General features: G+C 43.2%; 1 protein-coding gene across 1 annotated transcript in view; it reads left to right on the top strand.

The window, feature by feature from the left end:
* The window catches only part of RSPRY1 (ring finger and SPRY domain containing 1), a 155,603-nt gene that overhangs the window by 46,898 nt on the left and 89,882 nt on the right, over nucleotides 1–18,823 (top strand). The window contains exons 5-6 of the mRNA XM_069217218.1: nucleotides 3,385–3,511; nucleotides 9,639–9,697. Coding sequence (XP_069073319.1) covers nucleotides 3,385–3,511; nucleotides 9,639–9,697 — 186 coding nt within the window. The remainder of the gene's footprint in view (nucleotides 1–3,384; nucleotides 3,512–9,638; nucleotides 9,698–18,823) is intronic.

The following is an 18,823-nucleotide window of genomic DNA, read 5'->3' as shown; positions in this document are numbered from 1 at the left end:
ACGTCGCGCAGATCACTGCCCGAAAATAGGGCAGTGACCTGCGCGATGGGGCACTGCACAGGGGCCCCTGCACTGCCAATGCCAGGTGCATGGGCAACGCAGGGGCCCCCAGGGGTGCCCCGGTACACCCCTTACGCCAGCCTTTCCCTGGTGGGGAAAACCTACCAGGGAAAGGCTGGAGGCAGAGGAATCATTATCCGAGGGGCAGCACTGCTGCCCTGTCAGATAATGGTTCTGACCGCCGCCAAGCTGCATGGCTGAGGCAGCCTGGCGCTGAGTATGGTGTTCTTTGTGGCAGTGAGGCCCGCCATGCTGGCTGGTGGGTTTTCCTGCCGCCACCGCCGGCATGGCGGGCCACACCACCACCTTCATAATGACCACCATAGTGTCTGTCACATTTTGAGTGTTGGAGTGTTCTTTGTGTGGAGCATGGAGTTCCTCTTATTCAACTAATTGGAGGAATTTGTATATAACATGGCCCATTGTATAGAGATGGGATATTTGCAGAGATGCCGTACCTCTTTGTAGCAAATCGCAACTTCCCCTGCTCGACCCCACTTCTGCTGCACCCAATGCTAAGCTGTCACCAACATGGCTGTAGGTGACCACCAATGAAGGGTAAGTGTGCGCTTGGCTAAGAGAAGTGCCTACGCAGCAATCCGGATACACACTTTATATTGCTTTCGATGTCTGAAGATATCCAGGGCCGTCACCTCCCAGGTGCGAAGAGCCGGGAGTTCTGTGTCCCCCTGTAGAGTGTCATGTGCCGTTTGCCAATACTGTTGCAGAGCTGAGCATGACCACAGCATATACATAAGAGTCGCAAATGGTGTGTGATACCGGGGGCAGTTCCCTTGTGCGTTCAGATAGTAGTGGTTCATTAGTGCCAGGGAAAGGTAAAGCTTGGTGTAGTATGAAGAACTGAATGCGTTTGAAACAGGAGTTGCATGAGACTTGTTGGGGGTGTTCTATCGCCTGCTTCCACTCTTTGTCATGGAGAGTCCTCCTGATGACATCCACCCACTTGTTTCGTAGTACGGTACGTGAGGTGTGTGTGAGTTCGCTGCTTTATAAACCCATGTTATTTGATGGCTGCCATCGCCCAAGAGAAGTATTGTGTTTAATACCAGGTCGGTCCGTGTTTCGATGTCCGGCGAGACCAATAGAGCTCTGAGGGTGGCGAGGAGCTGATAGTGGAGAATAAATTGTCCTGGGGGAAGGCCAAAATCTAGACAGTTATTCAAAGGTGAACAAGTGGTTCTCCTAACACCGGTCACCCACCTTAGTAACAGAGTGATCAGTCCGGTGCCGCAGGGCTCTCATTGTGTAATAACCCAGGAAACCAGGCAGGCCTACGAGAGGTAGCGATGGTATATACGCAGGAATTCTAGTTGGGAGACGGTGTACACGGATCTATATGAGCGTGCAAAGGCAACCTGTAACAGCCAGGCCAGGGTGGGAGAGGTATTGCCTTAGGTAAGAGAGACCCACAGAGGGTGGCTACAGGAATGGGCCTCTGTTCATCGGTAGCCTCCCCCATATGTCTCTGTGCTGTCCAGCATGAAAGCTACTAATTGGGCAGCTAAGGAGTACGCTTTGAAGGAAGGGTCATGGTTTCTTCCTTGTCCCACTTAGAGTTGAAGCTTTGTAACAGCGACACAGCATCACCTACTACCCCATATAAGTGTACCCAGGAGTGAGTTGAACTCAGTGAAGAACGCCCTTGGAGGTATTGCAAGTAGGTTCTCAAAGAAGTATAGGAGGCGGGGTAGGACAACCATTTTTGCGAGTGCAATTTTCCCGATCGGAGCCAATGGCAATAGTTGCCAGAAGTGTACTAACAAGCAGATTCCGGCCAAGCCCTTGAGATGATTGCCCTCATAGAGATGAGATGGGGAGTGGTACAAGTACACCCCTAGATGGTGCGTCGGCTTGGGCATCAGGGAATTTGTGCTTCCTCCAAGACAAATGTTTTCTGGGGGATGGTCTGGAGAAAGAGCATATAGTGTGGATTTTGTTCAATTTACTCCGAGTCCTGCTGCTGTGGTGAAAGTGGTGAGGGTTTCATGAATATCTCGGAGATGGAGCAAGAGATCACCTGCGTATAAAGATACAGCGTGTGTTCTGTCTTCCAGGGGAATGCCCCAATCGTGGCCCTCTCTACGTAGTTAAATAGCTAGGGGTTTGTATTGCCACTGCAAACAATAGTGGGAAGAGTGGACATCCCTGTTGAGTTCCACGTTCAATTGGGAACAAAGCCGAGATAAGGTATCCCAGCCAAATTGGGGAGAGGGATTGGTGTAAAGAAGTTTGGCGTACACAAGCAGTCTTTTCTTTATGCCTGTGTGGACTCGCACCTGGAAAAGAAACTCCCAGTACAGGGTATCAAACGTCTTCTCCAAATCCAATATGAGAAAGGCTGCTTGTTAATAGTGGCCCTGTTCACAGTCTTGAAAATAGAAAAGGCGCCGTATATTCTGGGATGAACCCGTTCTGGTCTGTGTAGATCAGTTCCAAAAGTGCCTAGTTCTCTGCGTGGGCACAGTGGGAGAGGTTTCCCTCATTTGAATGGGTCCTTATTCAATGAAAATTACGGAACTTCCTCTTTTGATAGCACTAGTGCACTTTTGCCAGTATGATCCAATTACAGATGTCGACAAGCTAGGGTCTGCGGTCCATTCTGCAATACAAAATGCCCTGGGGACACTTCATACAATATGGTACCTGATGTCCTTCATACATATTTGGTATGCACGAGCTGACAAAAAAGGCCAGATTAACATTTTGTCTTTCTCCTGAAAGTCTACCTTTTTGTGTCCTGATTTATGAGAGGGTGCCCTACATGTACCTTTCAAACCTCCAGTATCTTTGTTTAAACATTTCTTTATTTTAATGTACATGCACGGTTGGTAGAATCCGGTCATGCCATTCCACACAAAGTTCAAGCATTAGGTTTGTTGGAGGCGTACACAGGTGGTATATAGTTCCCATTTGAAAGTTGTGCTGCTGTTGGATGCCCCACTGACCTGTCGCATACATTGCTGCAAACGTGCCACCTACTATGATTGTGATTAACATTACATCTGTTTTTCATTTTACTTTTTAAATAACAATGTACCAAAAAGTAGACACACTGTTTTTTCTTATCACTTTAGTATTATTGTTTTGAATTTCGCAACTGAGTTGTTGTAGTTTAGCACATTCCTCTAGTGCCACCCGTTTGGTACTTATTGCCAGAATATGCCGGTGATTACTTTAAAAGTGTATTTTTCTCCATTGTTGACCACTGCATTTTCTTTGTAAGCTAGTATATCTTCAGTATTTGAAATAGGCCACATTTAATTATTTGCAAGCTCACTTAAAATCATATTGTCTTTATTTTAGGATGCACTTCAGAAATTAACCGAGATATTGCGTTTAAATAAAGCCATTGCCTGCCAAGATGCATGCAATCCTGCCAAACATCGTAATACAGCTGCAGTTTTGGGTTGCTTGGCCGAGAAACTAGCAGGTAATTATTTGCTGTAGCCATGGTGGGTTGGTGGGGGGGGGGCGGGGGGGGGGGGGGGAGAGAGAGAGAGAGTGAGAGAGAAAAAATATAAATATATAATTCAGCTTTTCACATAATTACTCTGTTTTAGCCTGAATGATATGCGTGTTTATATATTTGTGACAAAGCACTTCTCCGTGGCTGAATGCTACTCGTACCTGATGGAGACTTCTCGGCGCAGATTCCTAACTTTAGAATGATCCCCTGGTGTCCGATCGCATCCGGAAACTTTTGGAGCAGTAGGTGGCATCATTTGGCTCCACGTTGGCATCTTCAATGCCAGAAGTGATGTGCGCTGCGTCTATATGGTTCACACACTAGTGCGCTGACATCAGTTCTTTGCTTTCTGCGTCAATAAGCACAGATCCGGAGAGAACTGCCTCCAGTCATTTTTTAACTGACTTTTTTGTTTTGTTTTGTCGAGACTCTTTTTTATGAGTTTTGTCTGTTTAGTAGCAATGTCCCCCCAGAAACCAGTGGAGTTTAAGCCCAGTGAATCGTGTTTCAGACAGATATCATTGACAGACACCCCCACAATCTGGTTTGCCTGTGGTGCTTTGAGCTGGCTGCGACTTCAAGACCTGTGAGGACTGCAGTGCCATGAACCCCAAGGCAAAGATTTAGTGTTCCTTGATGCTCCCAGACACCGACGACTCCCCGGTGTTCCAGGTCCCAGTCGTGAGGAAGGTCCCGGGCCTGTTTGCTGAATCATTCCTGTCGCTCGTCATCTCACTCAGTCATTGGGTAAGTCCCACAAAAAGTCCAAGAAATCAAAGTGCTCCTGGACTTCACAGCACCCGCCCAAATCTTTGGATGAGGTGCGGGAACGATGGCACTCTAGGTCCCACTCCCAAGCAGAGCCTGCCTTTGGGTCTGCTCCGTGCCTCCCTGAGTTTTACTAAGAAACCCCCACCCTCTACCCATATACAAAAGTTCTATGAGGCCATGCTTCTAATTTTTTTAGTTTTCTGACCGCTCCAACCACTCTAGAGTGCCTTTGGACCCATTGGTTCGATGGGTGCCGCACACTGGATTTCTCCTGGTAGATTCGCCCTTTAGTCCAAAGAAAACATGCACTGAGGTACAATTTGTTCTTTAGACTTTAGACTTCTTTCCCAGAGTAGTATTTAAGTACATAAGGATTCTGCGTAGGGGAAGGCTATTCCTGTACTAAACTTTGGGTTGGTGGGAGAGGAAGGATTGAAGGGGAAGTGGGTGCATTGATAGAATAGTTTGCCATGAGTCTCAACTGTTTAAGGATAGATTGTTATTTAAAATGTTAAAAGTTTTAAGCCGATATTTTGCTACAAGATTTTAGTGGTTGTCACCACCTCCGACAAGCTCTGGAGGTTGAAGATGTGCAATGCGATAATCCTTGTTAGGACCTTTTAGAGAGGTTGCATATTAAAAAACAGCAGTAATTTTGTAAATGTTTACAATTTTAATACTATGGGCTTGATTGTTCTAAGGTTATGCTCCGTACAGTAGGCCTGTGCAGCCTACAGTGATAAGCCAGTGATAAAGGCTAAGCGATTGGTTGGTTCACTGGGAGACATTGTTTCATGCCATGTGTTTGATCTGTTTATTATGAAAATTATGACAAAGGCATTAGCCCTGGTTTATTTATAAAGAAAAGCATGTGTTGAAGACAATAGGCCTTAACGTTGGATTGTCTTCATATAATGCGCTTCTATGAGGATATGTTTGAAGCTGTAGTTATTGGCCCCAGGTCCTGGGTCATGGCTTCCGATGCATAAGGGATATTTTAAAATTTCATTTTGTAAAGCCATACTCCAGGGACAACTTATGGTCTGCAATGAGAAGCAACTTTTGAAGTTCATAACATTCTACAAAGTCACTTGTAGCATCGCATTCATATAGTGACTGGAAGTATTTCATCTCGCATCACTGACTGGAAAGTCTACAGCTCAGAACTCAGGACCTTTAGCAGGAGATGTAGGAATTAGAAAACCTGGGAATGACTAAATAAGTAACTTCAGTGTGATTTAAGTTGGACTTTTAGTCCTTCCATGTAATGTGGGAAATAGAAACCTGTGTCCAACCCTCGACTAACACCTTCTCCACCTGCCTTCTCCAACAAATTGTCGACGACCGCGACTTTGAGGCAACATTTGTTGATCATACAGGTGGAACGATTAGCTCTGTGCAGTGCACCTTAAGAATGCATGTTTCTATATTCTGGCTTGTGTGCTTCACAGGAAGTTGGTCCTGATACAAGGTAAAGGGTCATTAGCAACTGATTTTGCTCCCTACGCTGGCTATTCGCCAAGATAATAGTTTTGGTGATTGCCTTCCTTTGTCAATTCGAGTTTAATATTTTGTCCTGGCTCGACATCTGGGTGATATCTGCTGTGCTACCCTCACCACAGATATGTTGGAACTCTCTGCTAGCATTTTGTCAGCGGGTGTGCATTCATTTTGATTGTGAATCATCAGCTCTCCAACCCCCCACCCCCCCATAATCCCTTGGAAGTTGAAATACTGATGGGCAACATGGGAGGACATAAAAACTCAGTTATAGCAAACCCTGATGAACGACACTCCAGCTCCTCTTCAGTACTCCACATGGCAGGCTAGTGTCCCTGGGACCCTTGTGGGATCATGATTAGAGCGTGGCGCTGATGACCCCATAAGTGACAGCATCGGTCAACCAGTTAAGACTAATGCATATTAAATACCCATTCCCTAGAGATTTGACCCATAAAAAGCTCTACAGCTTTGAGAGCTACTCTGATTCTATGTGTCTGAGATGTGGGTACTCATTACAAGCAAGGCTGGACTGGTCGTACCAGGCATTGGACGTTTCCCCAGGAGGCTGGAAGAGTGGGGGGGGCTCCTATTATTACTGGGGAGGGGGCTGGTTTTGTAGCAGTGCAGCAGTTTTAAAAGCATTCCAGAGTTGTTTGTATATACAACAGTTTTCAGACAACAATACAAATGGCAAGATAAAACTGGTGATTAATGTACCTCCTTTAGTTTTGGCTAGTGGTAGATTTGAATTATCTAAAGTTGCGCAGAAGGTTAATATACCTGCTACAAAGAATGTGTGCTATGCGGATCACAGAACAGTATTTTATGTGTAACGCTCAGTAGGATACTGCTTTTGTCACAGAGATCCGTTTTGTTACTGTGCAGTTCATAAATTACAATCATAATCTAGCACAGTGAGCTATCAACTGCCATCAAAGAGCTGCAAGCAAACTGCATGGTACAGTTCAGAAGTTATGTTTTTTCTCAGTCTTTGATTATTGTAATTTTGCCAAAAGGTTTGTTTGGGTAGAAACAAATTTGTTATTAGTAAAGTCAACCATAACCACTGTGTCACGTTCTGAATCCTGAGTTTATGCTTCCCCAGACCAGTCTCTCTTCGAAAATGCCTACCAGTATGGATGACATGTGAATCCTACATCTTGTGGCCCCCCCCAGTTTCCTATGTAACATTTTCTATACAGTCGCTGGTAGGAACTACACTATAAAACAAATGAAATACATGTGAGAAAGGGGTTATGAAGAGATGAGAGGCACTCTTAGAGGGTGATGGTGAGGGAATCATTGAAGAGCCCCAGTAAAGAATGCTGTTTCCTGGTGCACTGTAAGTTCATCATTTACTAGGTTTTATAAACTAATACAATTGAATATATATTAAAAATGTGTTATAGGATGCACTGTTTATGCCATTTTGTTACCCCAAATTTTCTTGGAGGGGAGACCCCCAAACCTCATTATAGTGGTCAGGCTCGCTCACTATACACGCTATGGGCGCTGGTCTGGTCAAATTTGCCAGTGCTGTTTTGTGCTCCCAGTCCAGCTCTGATTCCCAGACATCCTACCCATGGTGTAGCTGTATGAGAAGCTTTGCCCCTACTTTGAGGCTGTTTCCTGATCACTATTGTGCTTAGTTGCTACTCCAACTTGCCTCTAAATTGCTTTAATTAACAACCTCTGTGGCTTAGACATGATTATGTTTGTTCAGGCCTTCTTCAACACAGGCTTTATGCTTACTTAGTATGTGGGACATTGCCAGGAAATTGTGTTTTGTGGGCCCTCCTGACCTTCAATGCTGGGACTAGAGATATATATCGCATATGGTACTAACCCAAGTGTATTTGGGACAGGCTTTCACAAAACAGCACAGAATATTGAATTAGTGGAATTCTTATAGAAATCTGGGTATAACACTGGAACTGAACTCCTTGGTGGAAGATGTCTTCTTCCCACTCCTTCACGCGGCAGGCATGGTCAAAATTGCCTTTGTGATATTTGCTGTCAGGTTGCTAATGCCTGTTGTTGGAAATGCTGATGTTTTGTTGACACACCTGGAAATACCCAAAAAATTTGTATTCAGCAAAATATATAGAAATACATTTATTATGTTGAAAAGTGTTTTGGAACCATTTTGGAGAACCAGGAAGAAACCTTTTTATCTTGAACTCCTGCATCTATATCCTTATGTACGTGAAGCACAGAATATAATTTTGCTTTGTCTTAGATGGCAAACATTGATTTCTTGTGCTAAGCATGGAGAATCAGCAACTGTAAGATAATTTACTAAATTCTTATTGGAGGTGACAACATGTCTACTGTGTGGAGCCTTATTATGTGTATTTGTTGGTGAAGAATAGTTAAAATATTTATCAAAATCAATTTTATCCCGGTGCTAAAAACACCCAGAAAAGTATGTAATCCTTAATCATTTCACACCATGAATTTTGTACAGTTGACAATGGATAAATAACCCAGCAATTTATATCACATAAAACATTGAGTATTAAAATCAAAACAGTCCTGATTTTATTATTACTTGCTCACCAGCATTATCAATGAGAGGGCATAGTACTTCTCAATTGACCCACTAGCATCAGAAAGGACCCCTCATGGTGATCGCGTTCTGCATCTGGCAAAGATTGCAAAGATCTGAGTGGTACTCTACACTGTCGAATGTTATAGTTCCTTAGCAGCAGACTTAAAAAAGAAAAAAAAAAAAAATGTTTTGTATAGCACATATACAATTTACAAAAAAAGGAAAAAGTGCAGTAAATACTGAAGAGTATTATTGTCGCAGGTGCAGTCCGAGACAGAGTAAAAACATGTAACCGTTCTTGCCCTACGGCTGAACAGCAAGGATCTCTGCCAGCATGTGTGTGTGTTTTGGTGGTGGTGGGGGGGGAAGGTGGGTGCGTGTGTATGTTTGGGGGTTTGTGTGATCCCCCAAAGTCCTTCTCCACATGGTGTACCTGCTTTACTGCCAATAAAAATACTTAATTTGCATCAACACAAACAAGTTTCATTTGTGAACAGATTACAGTTTTTGACACTGAGTGCTGAATGTGTGAACATGTTTAAATTAAAGAGAATTAATATTTTTCTAAAAGTAGTTTTGTTGGGATGGCCTCATTGTTTTGCATTACATTCACTATGTTTTTGTGTTTTTTTTAAATGGGGAGGGACTGGCGATAGGGTTCCACTCTAATATCCTTTCTTATTGTCTTATATTTTTAAACTTTGTGCTAGGTCTTTTCTCGTCTCCTTTATTGACTACTTTTTCATGAAACATATTTTTGGGGGGTGTGAGATGGTGGGAGAGCACAGCAATTAGTTTTTGCGACTATCTTTTATAAAGTAAAAAGGGAATGTTTTTCAAACTTATTTTTTTTGTTTATTTTATTTCAAAATCGTTCTTAACGTACTGAAAACGTAAGTAGGCAATGTATTTGCCACGTTGTTTTAACTAGTGGGCTTCAGTATTTATTAATTAAAAGGAGATTTTAAAAAGACTGACGGTAAATCTGTATTACTTCTCACTTGTTGTAAAACCCATACATGGAGAAGACTACATCAGTATGATACATTTGCAGAATTAGAACTTGAGTGTTTATGATCCATCCTTAAGGGCTTTAGTTTGTATTGCCTGATAAAGAATAAATACAGAAAACGTGTTTTACTTGTGTTGATATTCCCTTTTTTTTTCTTTTCTTTTAACAACCTCATACCAGACAGAAAATTCAATCATTTGATTGAAATGTTTTGCTGTATTTCTTTTAAATGCAATTTATTTTTATTTTTCCAGGTCCTGCTAGCATTGGTTTATTAAGTCCAGGAATATTGGAATATTTATTGGAGAGCTTGGTAAGGGTAGCTTTGCAAAATGTTCCTAATTGTAAGAATGTATTTTGTGCTGCTTAACTGTTACTTTGCATTCTCATTTGAATGTTGTCTGACTAAAGGCAGAACCCCCATTGGTAGCTACTTCTAAGCTGTAAGCATAGTTTCAGTGTTAGGTCTATTCTGTGATGGCTTTTTCAATTATATTTTAAAAATATTCCTCATTAACCATCAAAGTTGATCTGACATCCCTTTCAGTGAAGGATATTGTACCTTTTTCTGCTTAATGAATCCATCACTAAAATCGTTTTTGAAGACATGCACTCTATTTTAAAGGATTGGACAAGGGAATACACCTGTTGACCTTCTTCTTCTTCTTCTTTTTTTTTTTTTTTTTTTTTTTAACAAGGGGATACTTGAGTTTCCTTCTCTCTTTATTTTAATGCCATCTTTCGCTTAGTCTCGGCCTTCTTGTTCTGTCTCCTCAACATTTGCTGAGTTCCATTTACTCTTCAATTAAATTCAGTAATTTGGTGTGTTTTTAAGCGACCAAAGCACATGCAACAGAATTAATAACTTGGTTTTAGATTATCAAAGTAGGTTTCCTTTTCTCTGACAAAATTTAGATTGTAATTCCTATCTTTTGCTTTAAATTGATAAAGAAGCCATTTGTTTGTTTGTAATCCACATTGATTCTTATTAGGTTAGTAATTCATCAAAGGGTAATGTAGTCAAAATTGCTTCCACAAATCCTTCTTGGAAGTTTTTTACCTTTAGCTATATGAATTATGTAATGTAACATTTTGTACCAGAGTCTTACCTTCCTTCTGCAGTATGAAAATTATAATTGTGGAGACTAAATATTTTACAAAATTTACACTTTACACTGTAGACAAAATATCTGCCTGGCTTCCTAATGTAACATTTATGTGGATTGAAAACATTAGAGTGTGCTTCTTCCTTTACCAGCGTTATGAATTGTGTTGAGGAGTAGAGACAAAAAGCGTGGCTTTGGCAGGGTAGCCCAGTAATGTGTAAAAGGATGGGGTGACAAGTTGCAGGCTGAGACCCTGGTCTCACATCAATTTGTGGGTAGTCACAAGATGGAGTGAAACGCTCTCTGCGCATAGTCTAGGGGAATTGTTACCCATTATACCAGTGGTGCCACTCATTTGTTTTCCCGTTGTTTATTTCCATAACATGTTAGTTTGGCTGTGCATTTTTTAAATAAATCTTTAAATGCTTTTAACAATTTAGCAAAACCCATGAATTTTATGTTTAAGAAAAATGTGTCTCTGTTGTTCAAGCTATTGAGTTTTACTCTTTTCTCTACCTCTGTTACCTATTCTCACATTCAGCTCCATTTATTGAACTTAAGGCCACTTTTGCCAATGCTCCAGAGATTAGTTATTTAAAACAATGCAATGATTATTATTTAAAAATTCTCTAGCTAACCCAAAGAGTTTTCAGTTAAATGCTCATCTATTCTCGAGCAAAATTTAGGCCATAATCGGAGGATTTTTTTTGGTGACTTCAACTTATGTTGAGGAAGTCTGAGTGACACCTTGTTCTCCTGTCCTACTTATTGAATTGAATTCTTGTAAAGCGCAACTGCCACTCCTATGGAGCTCCCTGGCGCTATGCGAAGAAGCCACTTAGTCATACAGAACGGAACCCAGGGAAGCTCCAATACGAGAATCAGGGAGTAGCAGAGTGAATCCGGAATCGTAAAAATCCAGGTCTTTAGCTGCTTTTCAATTATTGTCTACATGTCGATGAATGCTAGGGAAGGAGGAAGTTTGTTCCAAGCTTTGGGACCCAGAACAGAGAGTGATGTCCAGCCTCATGCCCAGAGTCTAAAAGGGACTGGTTTGAGAAGATTTTCCTGGGAGGATCTCAAAGGCCTATTTCTGGTATAATGAGTACATCTGGCTGATAGGTATCTCAGCTCTATTGGCCAGTACGTTCTAAAAAGCTAATAAAAGGAGTTTAAAAGCACCCTTTTATGTACTGGCAACCAGTGTAGAGTCATCAGTGCAGCTGAGGCAGATGAACGTCTCTGGAGTCTTAGTACCAATCTGGCGGTCGCGTGTTGCACAATTTGAAGTTTATGAACAGGCGGTTACAATAGTCTAATCTGGATGTTATCAGTGTGCAAGCTACCGTCTTTCTGGCCGCTAATGAAAGAAAGTCAAAGAATGTCTTCAATGATTTTATTAAATTAAAACACATCCCTGCCACTGCGAGGGCTTGTGGTTGGAAGGACAAGGTAACATCGAATTTTACTCCCAAGTTCCTGACTGGCTCAACCCTTGCAGGGGGAGGGAGTGCAAAATCAGGCCACCACGGGACTGGCTCAAAAGTGTTAGCACAGCACAATCTCAGGTTTGTCAGTGATTGGACTTTTAAGTGATTGGATTGCACCAACCGGATGACTGCAGCAAGGCCGTTTTTAAAATTAAGCTCTGAAATGATGGAAGCCTTATCCAAGGATAGGATCAGCTGTATATCATCTGCATAGGAGATGCCAAAAGAGATGATCAGGGAGATCAATGGGGACATGTAAATATTGAAAAGGACTGGACTCAAAGATGAGCCCTGTGGGACCTCTGATTTTACCACCTTTTCTGTGGATGAAAACGGTCCTAACCAGACCATTTGTCTGCGGTCTGTGAGGAATTCCTCAATCCACAACAGAGCCCGTCCTGAGATTCCACATTCTTGGATGTGGTGGAGCAAAATATCATGGGATATGGTAGCAAATGCAGCTTATAGATTGAGTAATATCAGCACTGCATTTTTATCTGCATCAAATGTTAGTTTTAGAGTATCCACTACCTCCAACAGGGCAGATTCCTTAGAGTCTTTAGGACGGAAACCTGATTGTCATTGATGAAGTAAGTAGGCATTTTCCAAATAAGCAATTAATTGGAGATTTACCAATTTCCTAACATTTTTCTCATTGCAGGTATCAGTGAGGTAGTGCGCCGGTTGTACAGGACCTTTGGGTAACTGAGGGCTTTTTCTTCAAAGGTCTAACCCCTGCCAGTTTCCATTCTATCGGAACCTCTGCAGTAACTAATGATGTATTGAAAATGTCATTGATCACTGGTTGACAATGTCCATGACTTTATGCAATACAGACAGCATGTAAAGATTGTTCGGCAATCCCGATTTCCATGTCAGAATATCCTGACATGACTGCGCTAAAGTGATTGGCTGGAAGGTAGTCAAGGTATCTGTTGAGGCCTTCGAGGGAGAGCCCAGAGCTGGAGTGGTCATGGGGGATCTAGGGGTTAAAAAATCTTGTTGGATCATTCAGATTTAATCTTTCAAAAAAAAAAAAATAGGAGTTTCTGTTACATATCATGTGTGAGGGTGGGATATCCCTAGATAAAGCTTTAGATTGGAGGAAAGATTTAGAAATCTCAAAATGACTTTTCGATCATTACGAGCTTCCTCAATCTGAGTGAGAAAATAATTTTTTTTGTCACCTTGATCCGACTGTGATAAATCTTTTGTGCCATTCGGAATTGACCCAGGCCCTTCGGACTGTAGTCCTTCTGCCATTTTCGTTCCAGTTGCTTACATTGTCGATGTTCGGCTAGGGTCGGAGTGAACTACAGGGGATGAGGTTGGGATTTGCCTTTTTTCATTTTTTGTCAATGTGACTGGGACTGATTTGTCAATTGTATTAGTAGTCCATTTGTTGAAAAATACATCTGTCCCCATAATACCCACCAAGGTGAGATTGGAGGTAGATAGGTTTATTTACCTTCCTTCCTTGGCAATGACTTGGTCAACACACGCAATGCCCATAAATGCTAAAGTACCCGCCATGAACCTTATTGCCAAGTAGAAGAAGATACTAGTTCATCAGAGACTATCCTGTTCAAATGGTATGACCATGCCAACACTTCCTTTTTTCATATCTTACTCTAATTGGTGATTAGTGGGCAGATAATCTGACACTAAGGCTACCACTAATTAATTCTGAAGACAAAACCCCTTGATTCCCAACCCAAAAACTTAGGGCCTCATTTCGAGTTTGGCGAAGGGGAAAGCCCGCCCCCCAAACTTCTGACAGGGTGGCCTCCACCTTTGTGGCGACCTCTCCGCCGGGGTCATCATGAGTTTCCCTCTAGGACAGTGGATGGAAACCTCAGTTTACGCCCACTGGCCTAGCGGGACACAGGCTACAGCATTGTCTCCGGCTTGTAATCGAGCTGGCGTCAATGCTGTATCCAGCAGGGCGCACCAGCACTCTCGCAGTGTTCACTGCAAAGCAGACAGTGAACATTGCCATGGTGCTGGGCAGGGGAGCCCTGCACTGCTCAGGCCTAGTGCAAGGGCAGTGCAGGCCCCCCCGTGGCCTTGAAAAGGCTGGCGGAGAACAAGGTTGTCATTCGCAGGGCAGTGCTGCATGCAGCGCTGCCCTGGCGGATTACGATCACCGCCAGGCCGCCGAGATCATGGATCCTGGCGGAGCTGGCGGTTCCCTGTTGGTCTGACTGACAGGTTTTTAGTGTGGCGGTCTGAAGACAGCCACACTCATAATGAGGCCCTTTGTGTTGCTAGAAGGTCTTATAAAAAGCAACTCTGCTAATCTGAATTTCTAAATTGATTTGCTAAAAAAGCATCCTAAAATATTCAAAGTGGTGAAATCTGTAACAATTCTTTTTCTATATAGTGAATAAACCAAACAGGGAATGTGAAGAGTTTGTCATTTTGTAGTATGCTGAATTAAAAAGCATTGATGCCAACTAAACCCCTAATGGCTCACTCCTGAGATGTGCCAAAAACTCCCCAAGAACTGGCTTCCCTTTACCATGATGCCAAGAACCAAACTTGTAAACTCCATTTGCAGACATAAACCCACAACACATTTCTGACTAATATCACTCACTTTATCTAAAGACCTTATAATGCACTGAGCACCACATTGGTGCACTTTGTCCACATTTCCTTCTCCAGGAAAGGTTTTCTACAAGTAGGACAAGTCTATTTTAATAAAAGAAAAGGTCTAATGCAGACCCAGAATAGCCTACCAACTTCTGCCCCATCTTTGGTCTTTCTTTCTTTGCTAAAGCACTTGAGGGTTGCATCCACATCAACTGAGGCACTTTCAGTGATTCCAAAGTATTGGATGATGTGAAATCTGGTTGCTGAGCAGAGTGCAGTGTACAAACAGCTATAGTACAAATTGATGTCTTGCCTACCTTTTAATAATTGTACACTTTTGGCAGCTTATTATGAAACATTGGTGACAATATAGCCTTCAAAGACATGGTTCCGAAGTTGTTTATTCCTACCTTTGATGTTGCTGTGAGTATATTAAGATGGGAGCTTCTTTCTCAAACATCCCCTTTATGATCACCTGAGCTCCCTGAGCTCTTCAGAACCATCTCAGAATCCATCTCCAAATCCCTAGTGATATCATGAAAGACACCAGCATATTACGTCACAGATATGTGGACCGCACACATCTTTACTTAAAGCAGTACTCCCCCTCACAGTATCTCAGTCTGACTAAGATTAGAAACCACATCCATTCTAGAAGGACTTTCTTCTCCTAAAATTCAGCATCCACCTCATTCCGATGGCTCTAGTATGGTTCAAAACTTGGTTGGCTGTACGATTCGTAGAAAATACCACTGGGATCATTGGATGCTCTAAATTTCTTGTCTTCATTGTAAACATTGCCCTGGCCTACACACATGCATGAATTTTACCACCAAGAATGCAAATTACCAGTACTCCTGCCTTATATAGTGTTAGATGGCATGTGTAGCTGCAAATACACATTCTATGCATATCTCTTCCGACATCTAGTGTTGGGCATGGAGTGTTACAAGTTGTTTTTCTTCGAAGAAGTCTTTTTGGAGTCACGGGATCGAGTGACTCCTTCTCTCGGTTCCATTGCACATGGGCATCAACTCCATTGTTAGATTGATTTCTTTCAGCGGTCGGGTTCGTACGTGTTTCCTTTCGCTCCGAGATTTCGATTTGGAAAACCACAGAAAACCTTCTTACTCGTCGGTATTGTTCCAATTGCATTTCCCATCTAGCATCGAACAGGTAGAACTGTCGGAACCTTAATTTTTTCCGCCCTTCGGGGCGCGTGCACCCGGCTCAGGCCTGTTCAGGCCTACCGCATGGAAAGCCTGATGGATCGGACTCATTCCGATTCTGCCCTCTGTGCCACACGAAGTACCCCTATACAGACCAGCACTTGGTTTGTAATTTGTGCCTTTCGCCAGACCATCGGGAAGAAGATTGTGTGGCTTGTCGATCAAAGAAGAACCTCCGAGATTCGAGAGCTCGAAGCCTCGAAATGGCGTCAAAACATAGAACATCTCGACGTGATGGAGGAAGAGCAGGTGCAGACAGCAGTCTCCATCTGAGACACAGACTCCGAACAGGAGTCTGAAGACGACAGACCCATCACAGCTGGCCAGCATGTGAGTACGCCTGCCCCTACACCCCTGCACAAAAACATTTAAAGGCCTTGGGTACACCACTGCCGGAAGGCCATGGTTCGGCCTGAAAAAAGACTGTTGTTTACCGCCCTTCGGGGTCGGTGCCGAAAAAGGCCACTCCTCCCTCTACTTCGCAGTCGAGTAAACCTGTTAAAGGCACCATTTCGGACTCCAGTAAAAAAGCCCATCCTTTGGAGTCGAACATTCGTCAGTCGGCTTCAGAGCCGAGGCCTTAGACTACCTTTTCCGGACCAAAAAAACTGCACACTTTGGAGCCGAAAAAATCCTCATATACAGAGGAACAAGGACTTTCAAAACAATTGAGAGAATCTCATAAGACTTCTGAGGAAGAACCTGGAATTGATCTAATTTTACAGGTTATGGATGAGACAGTCCAGAATACATATCCATAAGGAGACGGGAAGAATTATCACTGTACCTCCTTTAAAGACAAAAAGAAAGTTGGCTTTCCAAGAGGAATTGGACTCTACAGCCACCAGCTAAAGTGCAAAAACGAAAGGAGACACCATTACCTCTCCATACTTCTCCTCCTGAATCTCCACAATTATCTTTCTCGCCTCATAACAGCCCACCACCACTGCCTTCTCCAACACATTCTTTATATTCACAAGGAGGTACGGCAGTCCCATGGGATCTCTGACCCTGATCCCATCCCAGATAATGACCCAGATATTTATCCATCAAAACCTTCTCCTCCAGAAGATACCACTGCATACACCCAAGTAATATCCAGGGCTGCAGCTTATCATGGGGTAACCATGCATTCGGAGCCATTAGAAGAAGTTTTCTTATTTAATACACTGTCTTCTACACATTCAAGGTACCAATGTCTCCCAGTGTTACCATGCATGGTTAAACACGCAGACCAAATTTTTAGCGAGCCTGTAAAAGCTAGGATTATCACACCTTGAATTAATAAAAAGTATAAGCCTGCACCTTCGAACCCAGACTACATTACTCACCCGGTCCCTCCTGACTCAGTGGTACTCAGTGCAGCAAGAAAGAGGGCAAATAGTCAGTCTTCAGGAGATGCACCACCTCCTGATAAGGAGAGTCAAAAATTTGACGCAGCAGGGAAAAGAGTTGCTACACAAGCAGCAAATCAGTGGAGAATTGTGAATTCTCAGGCATTCTTAGCCAGGTATGATAGGGCCCATTGGTATGAAATGCAGGATATTATACAGCATCTCCCAAAGGAGCACCAAAAAAGGGCACAACAAGTAGTAGAAGAGGGGCAAGCGATTAGCAATAATCAGATAAGATCCGCCATTGATGCTGCTGATACAGCTGCAAGGAGAATAAACACTGCCGTCACAATCAGAAGACCTGCATGCTCTGCTATGTTCTCTCTTAAGGGCTGTTTATCTGCCATTCCTGCCTTCTTGCAGTTGCCTGATCAACCCTCTTTATTCAAGTCCCCTATTGTACATAGGTTCTTCTCATGTCTTAATCATCTCTTCCCTCCTTCCCCATTCATTATGCTCTAGTGGGACCTTTATTTTGTTCTAACTTTTTTGATGTGCGCTACATTCACTCCTCTCCACAATTTTCCCCTCCGGCTTCTCACACTGAAAACAGTCTTCCTTGTAGCATATACATCTGCCCGTTGACTGAGTGAGCTGCAGGCTTTGTCTTCTAAACTGCCTTACCTCTCTACATACCCTGCCAAACAGATGCTTCACACAAGGGCCTCTTTTCTGCCAAATGTGGTCACACCTTTTAATGTAGGCCAGTCACTCTGCCTACTTTTTAAGCATCTCCAGGTCCTTCTAGGAGGAGAGACTCCACTGCCTGGACCCAAAAAGAGCATTGATGTGTTACTTGACCGTACCCATGAGTTCCTGATGGACAACCAACTTGTTGAGGGGTATGTGAGTGCGAAGAAAGGTCTGACAGTGCAGCCTTGAGTGCAGAATCGAACCATCTCTCTTTTGGTTGCACTCTGCATCAGGATCTGCTATGCACTGGCCAAGAAGCAACCTCCTGAAGGTTTGCAAGTTCATTCCACCAGAGCTAACGCTGAGCTCACTGTGTTAGCACATGGAGTTCCTGTCTTGGACACCTTCCTGGCAGCAACGTGGGCATCTCTGCACACGTGTACCAAACACTGCTGCCTGGACAGTCCGGTCCATAGGGATGGGCACTTTGCCCATTCGGTCCTGCAGGACTTCCTCATTTGAAACTGGTTCACAGACACACCTCTGGGGATGGTATTGCTTGGGTATCTATTCAAAGGTAAGGAATCTGTGTCTGGAAGTCTCTATCAGATGAAGAAGCTACATTCCTTCAGTAATGCCTTATCTGGTGAAGATTATGTTTAGCCGCAGATTCTTTACCAACCCACCCATCCTCCCCACTCTGCGAACAGATTTCTAGGAATAGGGATGACCCCTTTCAGGGCCCTAGTTTTGACACATCGGTGGACCGTGTTCTTCATGGCTCCACGATTCTGGAGTGGAAAGTCGTGAAAAGAAACTGACACCCACACGCCTGGTTGGTGTCTATATGGGTACCACGACATTGGTTGTGATGCAGATGACAACGACGGACGTGGAGCCGATCCACACCACCTACCGGCTTGCAGGGACTCTGCTCACAAGAAATCTTCTGAATCCAGTCTAACACCTGGGGATAATTCAAATGTAAGGAA

The sequence above is a fragment of the Pleurodeles waltl genome, chromosome 12 (genome assembly GCF_031143425.1).
Source record: "Pleurodeles waltl isolate 20211129_DDA chromosome 12, aPleWal1.hap1.20221129, whole genome shotgun sequence".
NCBI classification, from domain to species: domain Eukaryota; kingdom Metazoa; phylum Chordata; class Amphibia; order Caudata; family Salamandridae; genus Pleurodeles; species Pleurodeles waltl.
The sequence above is the reverse complement of the archived record's forward strand: the minus strand, read 5'-3'. Positions and strand labels throughout refer to the sequence as shown.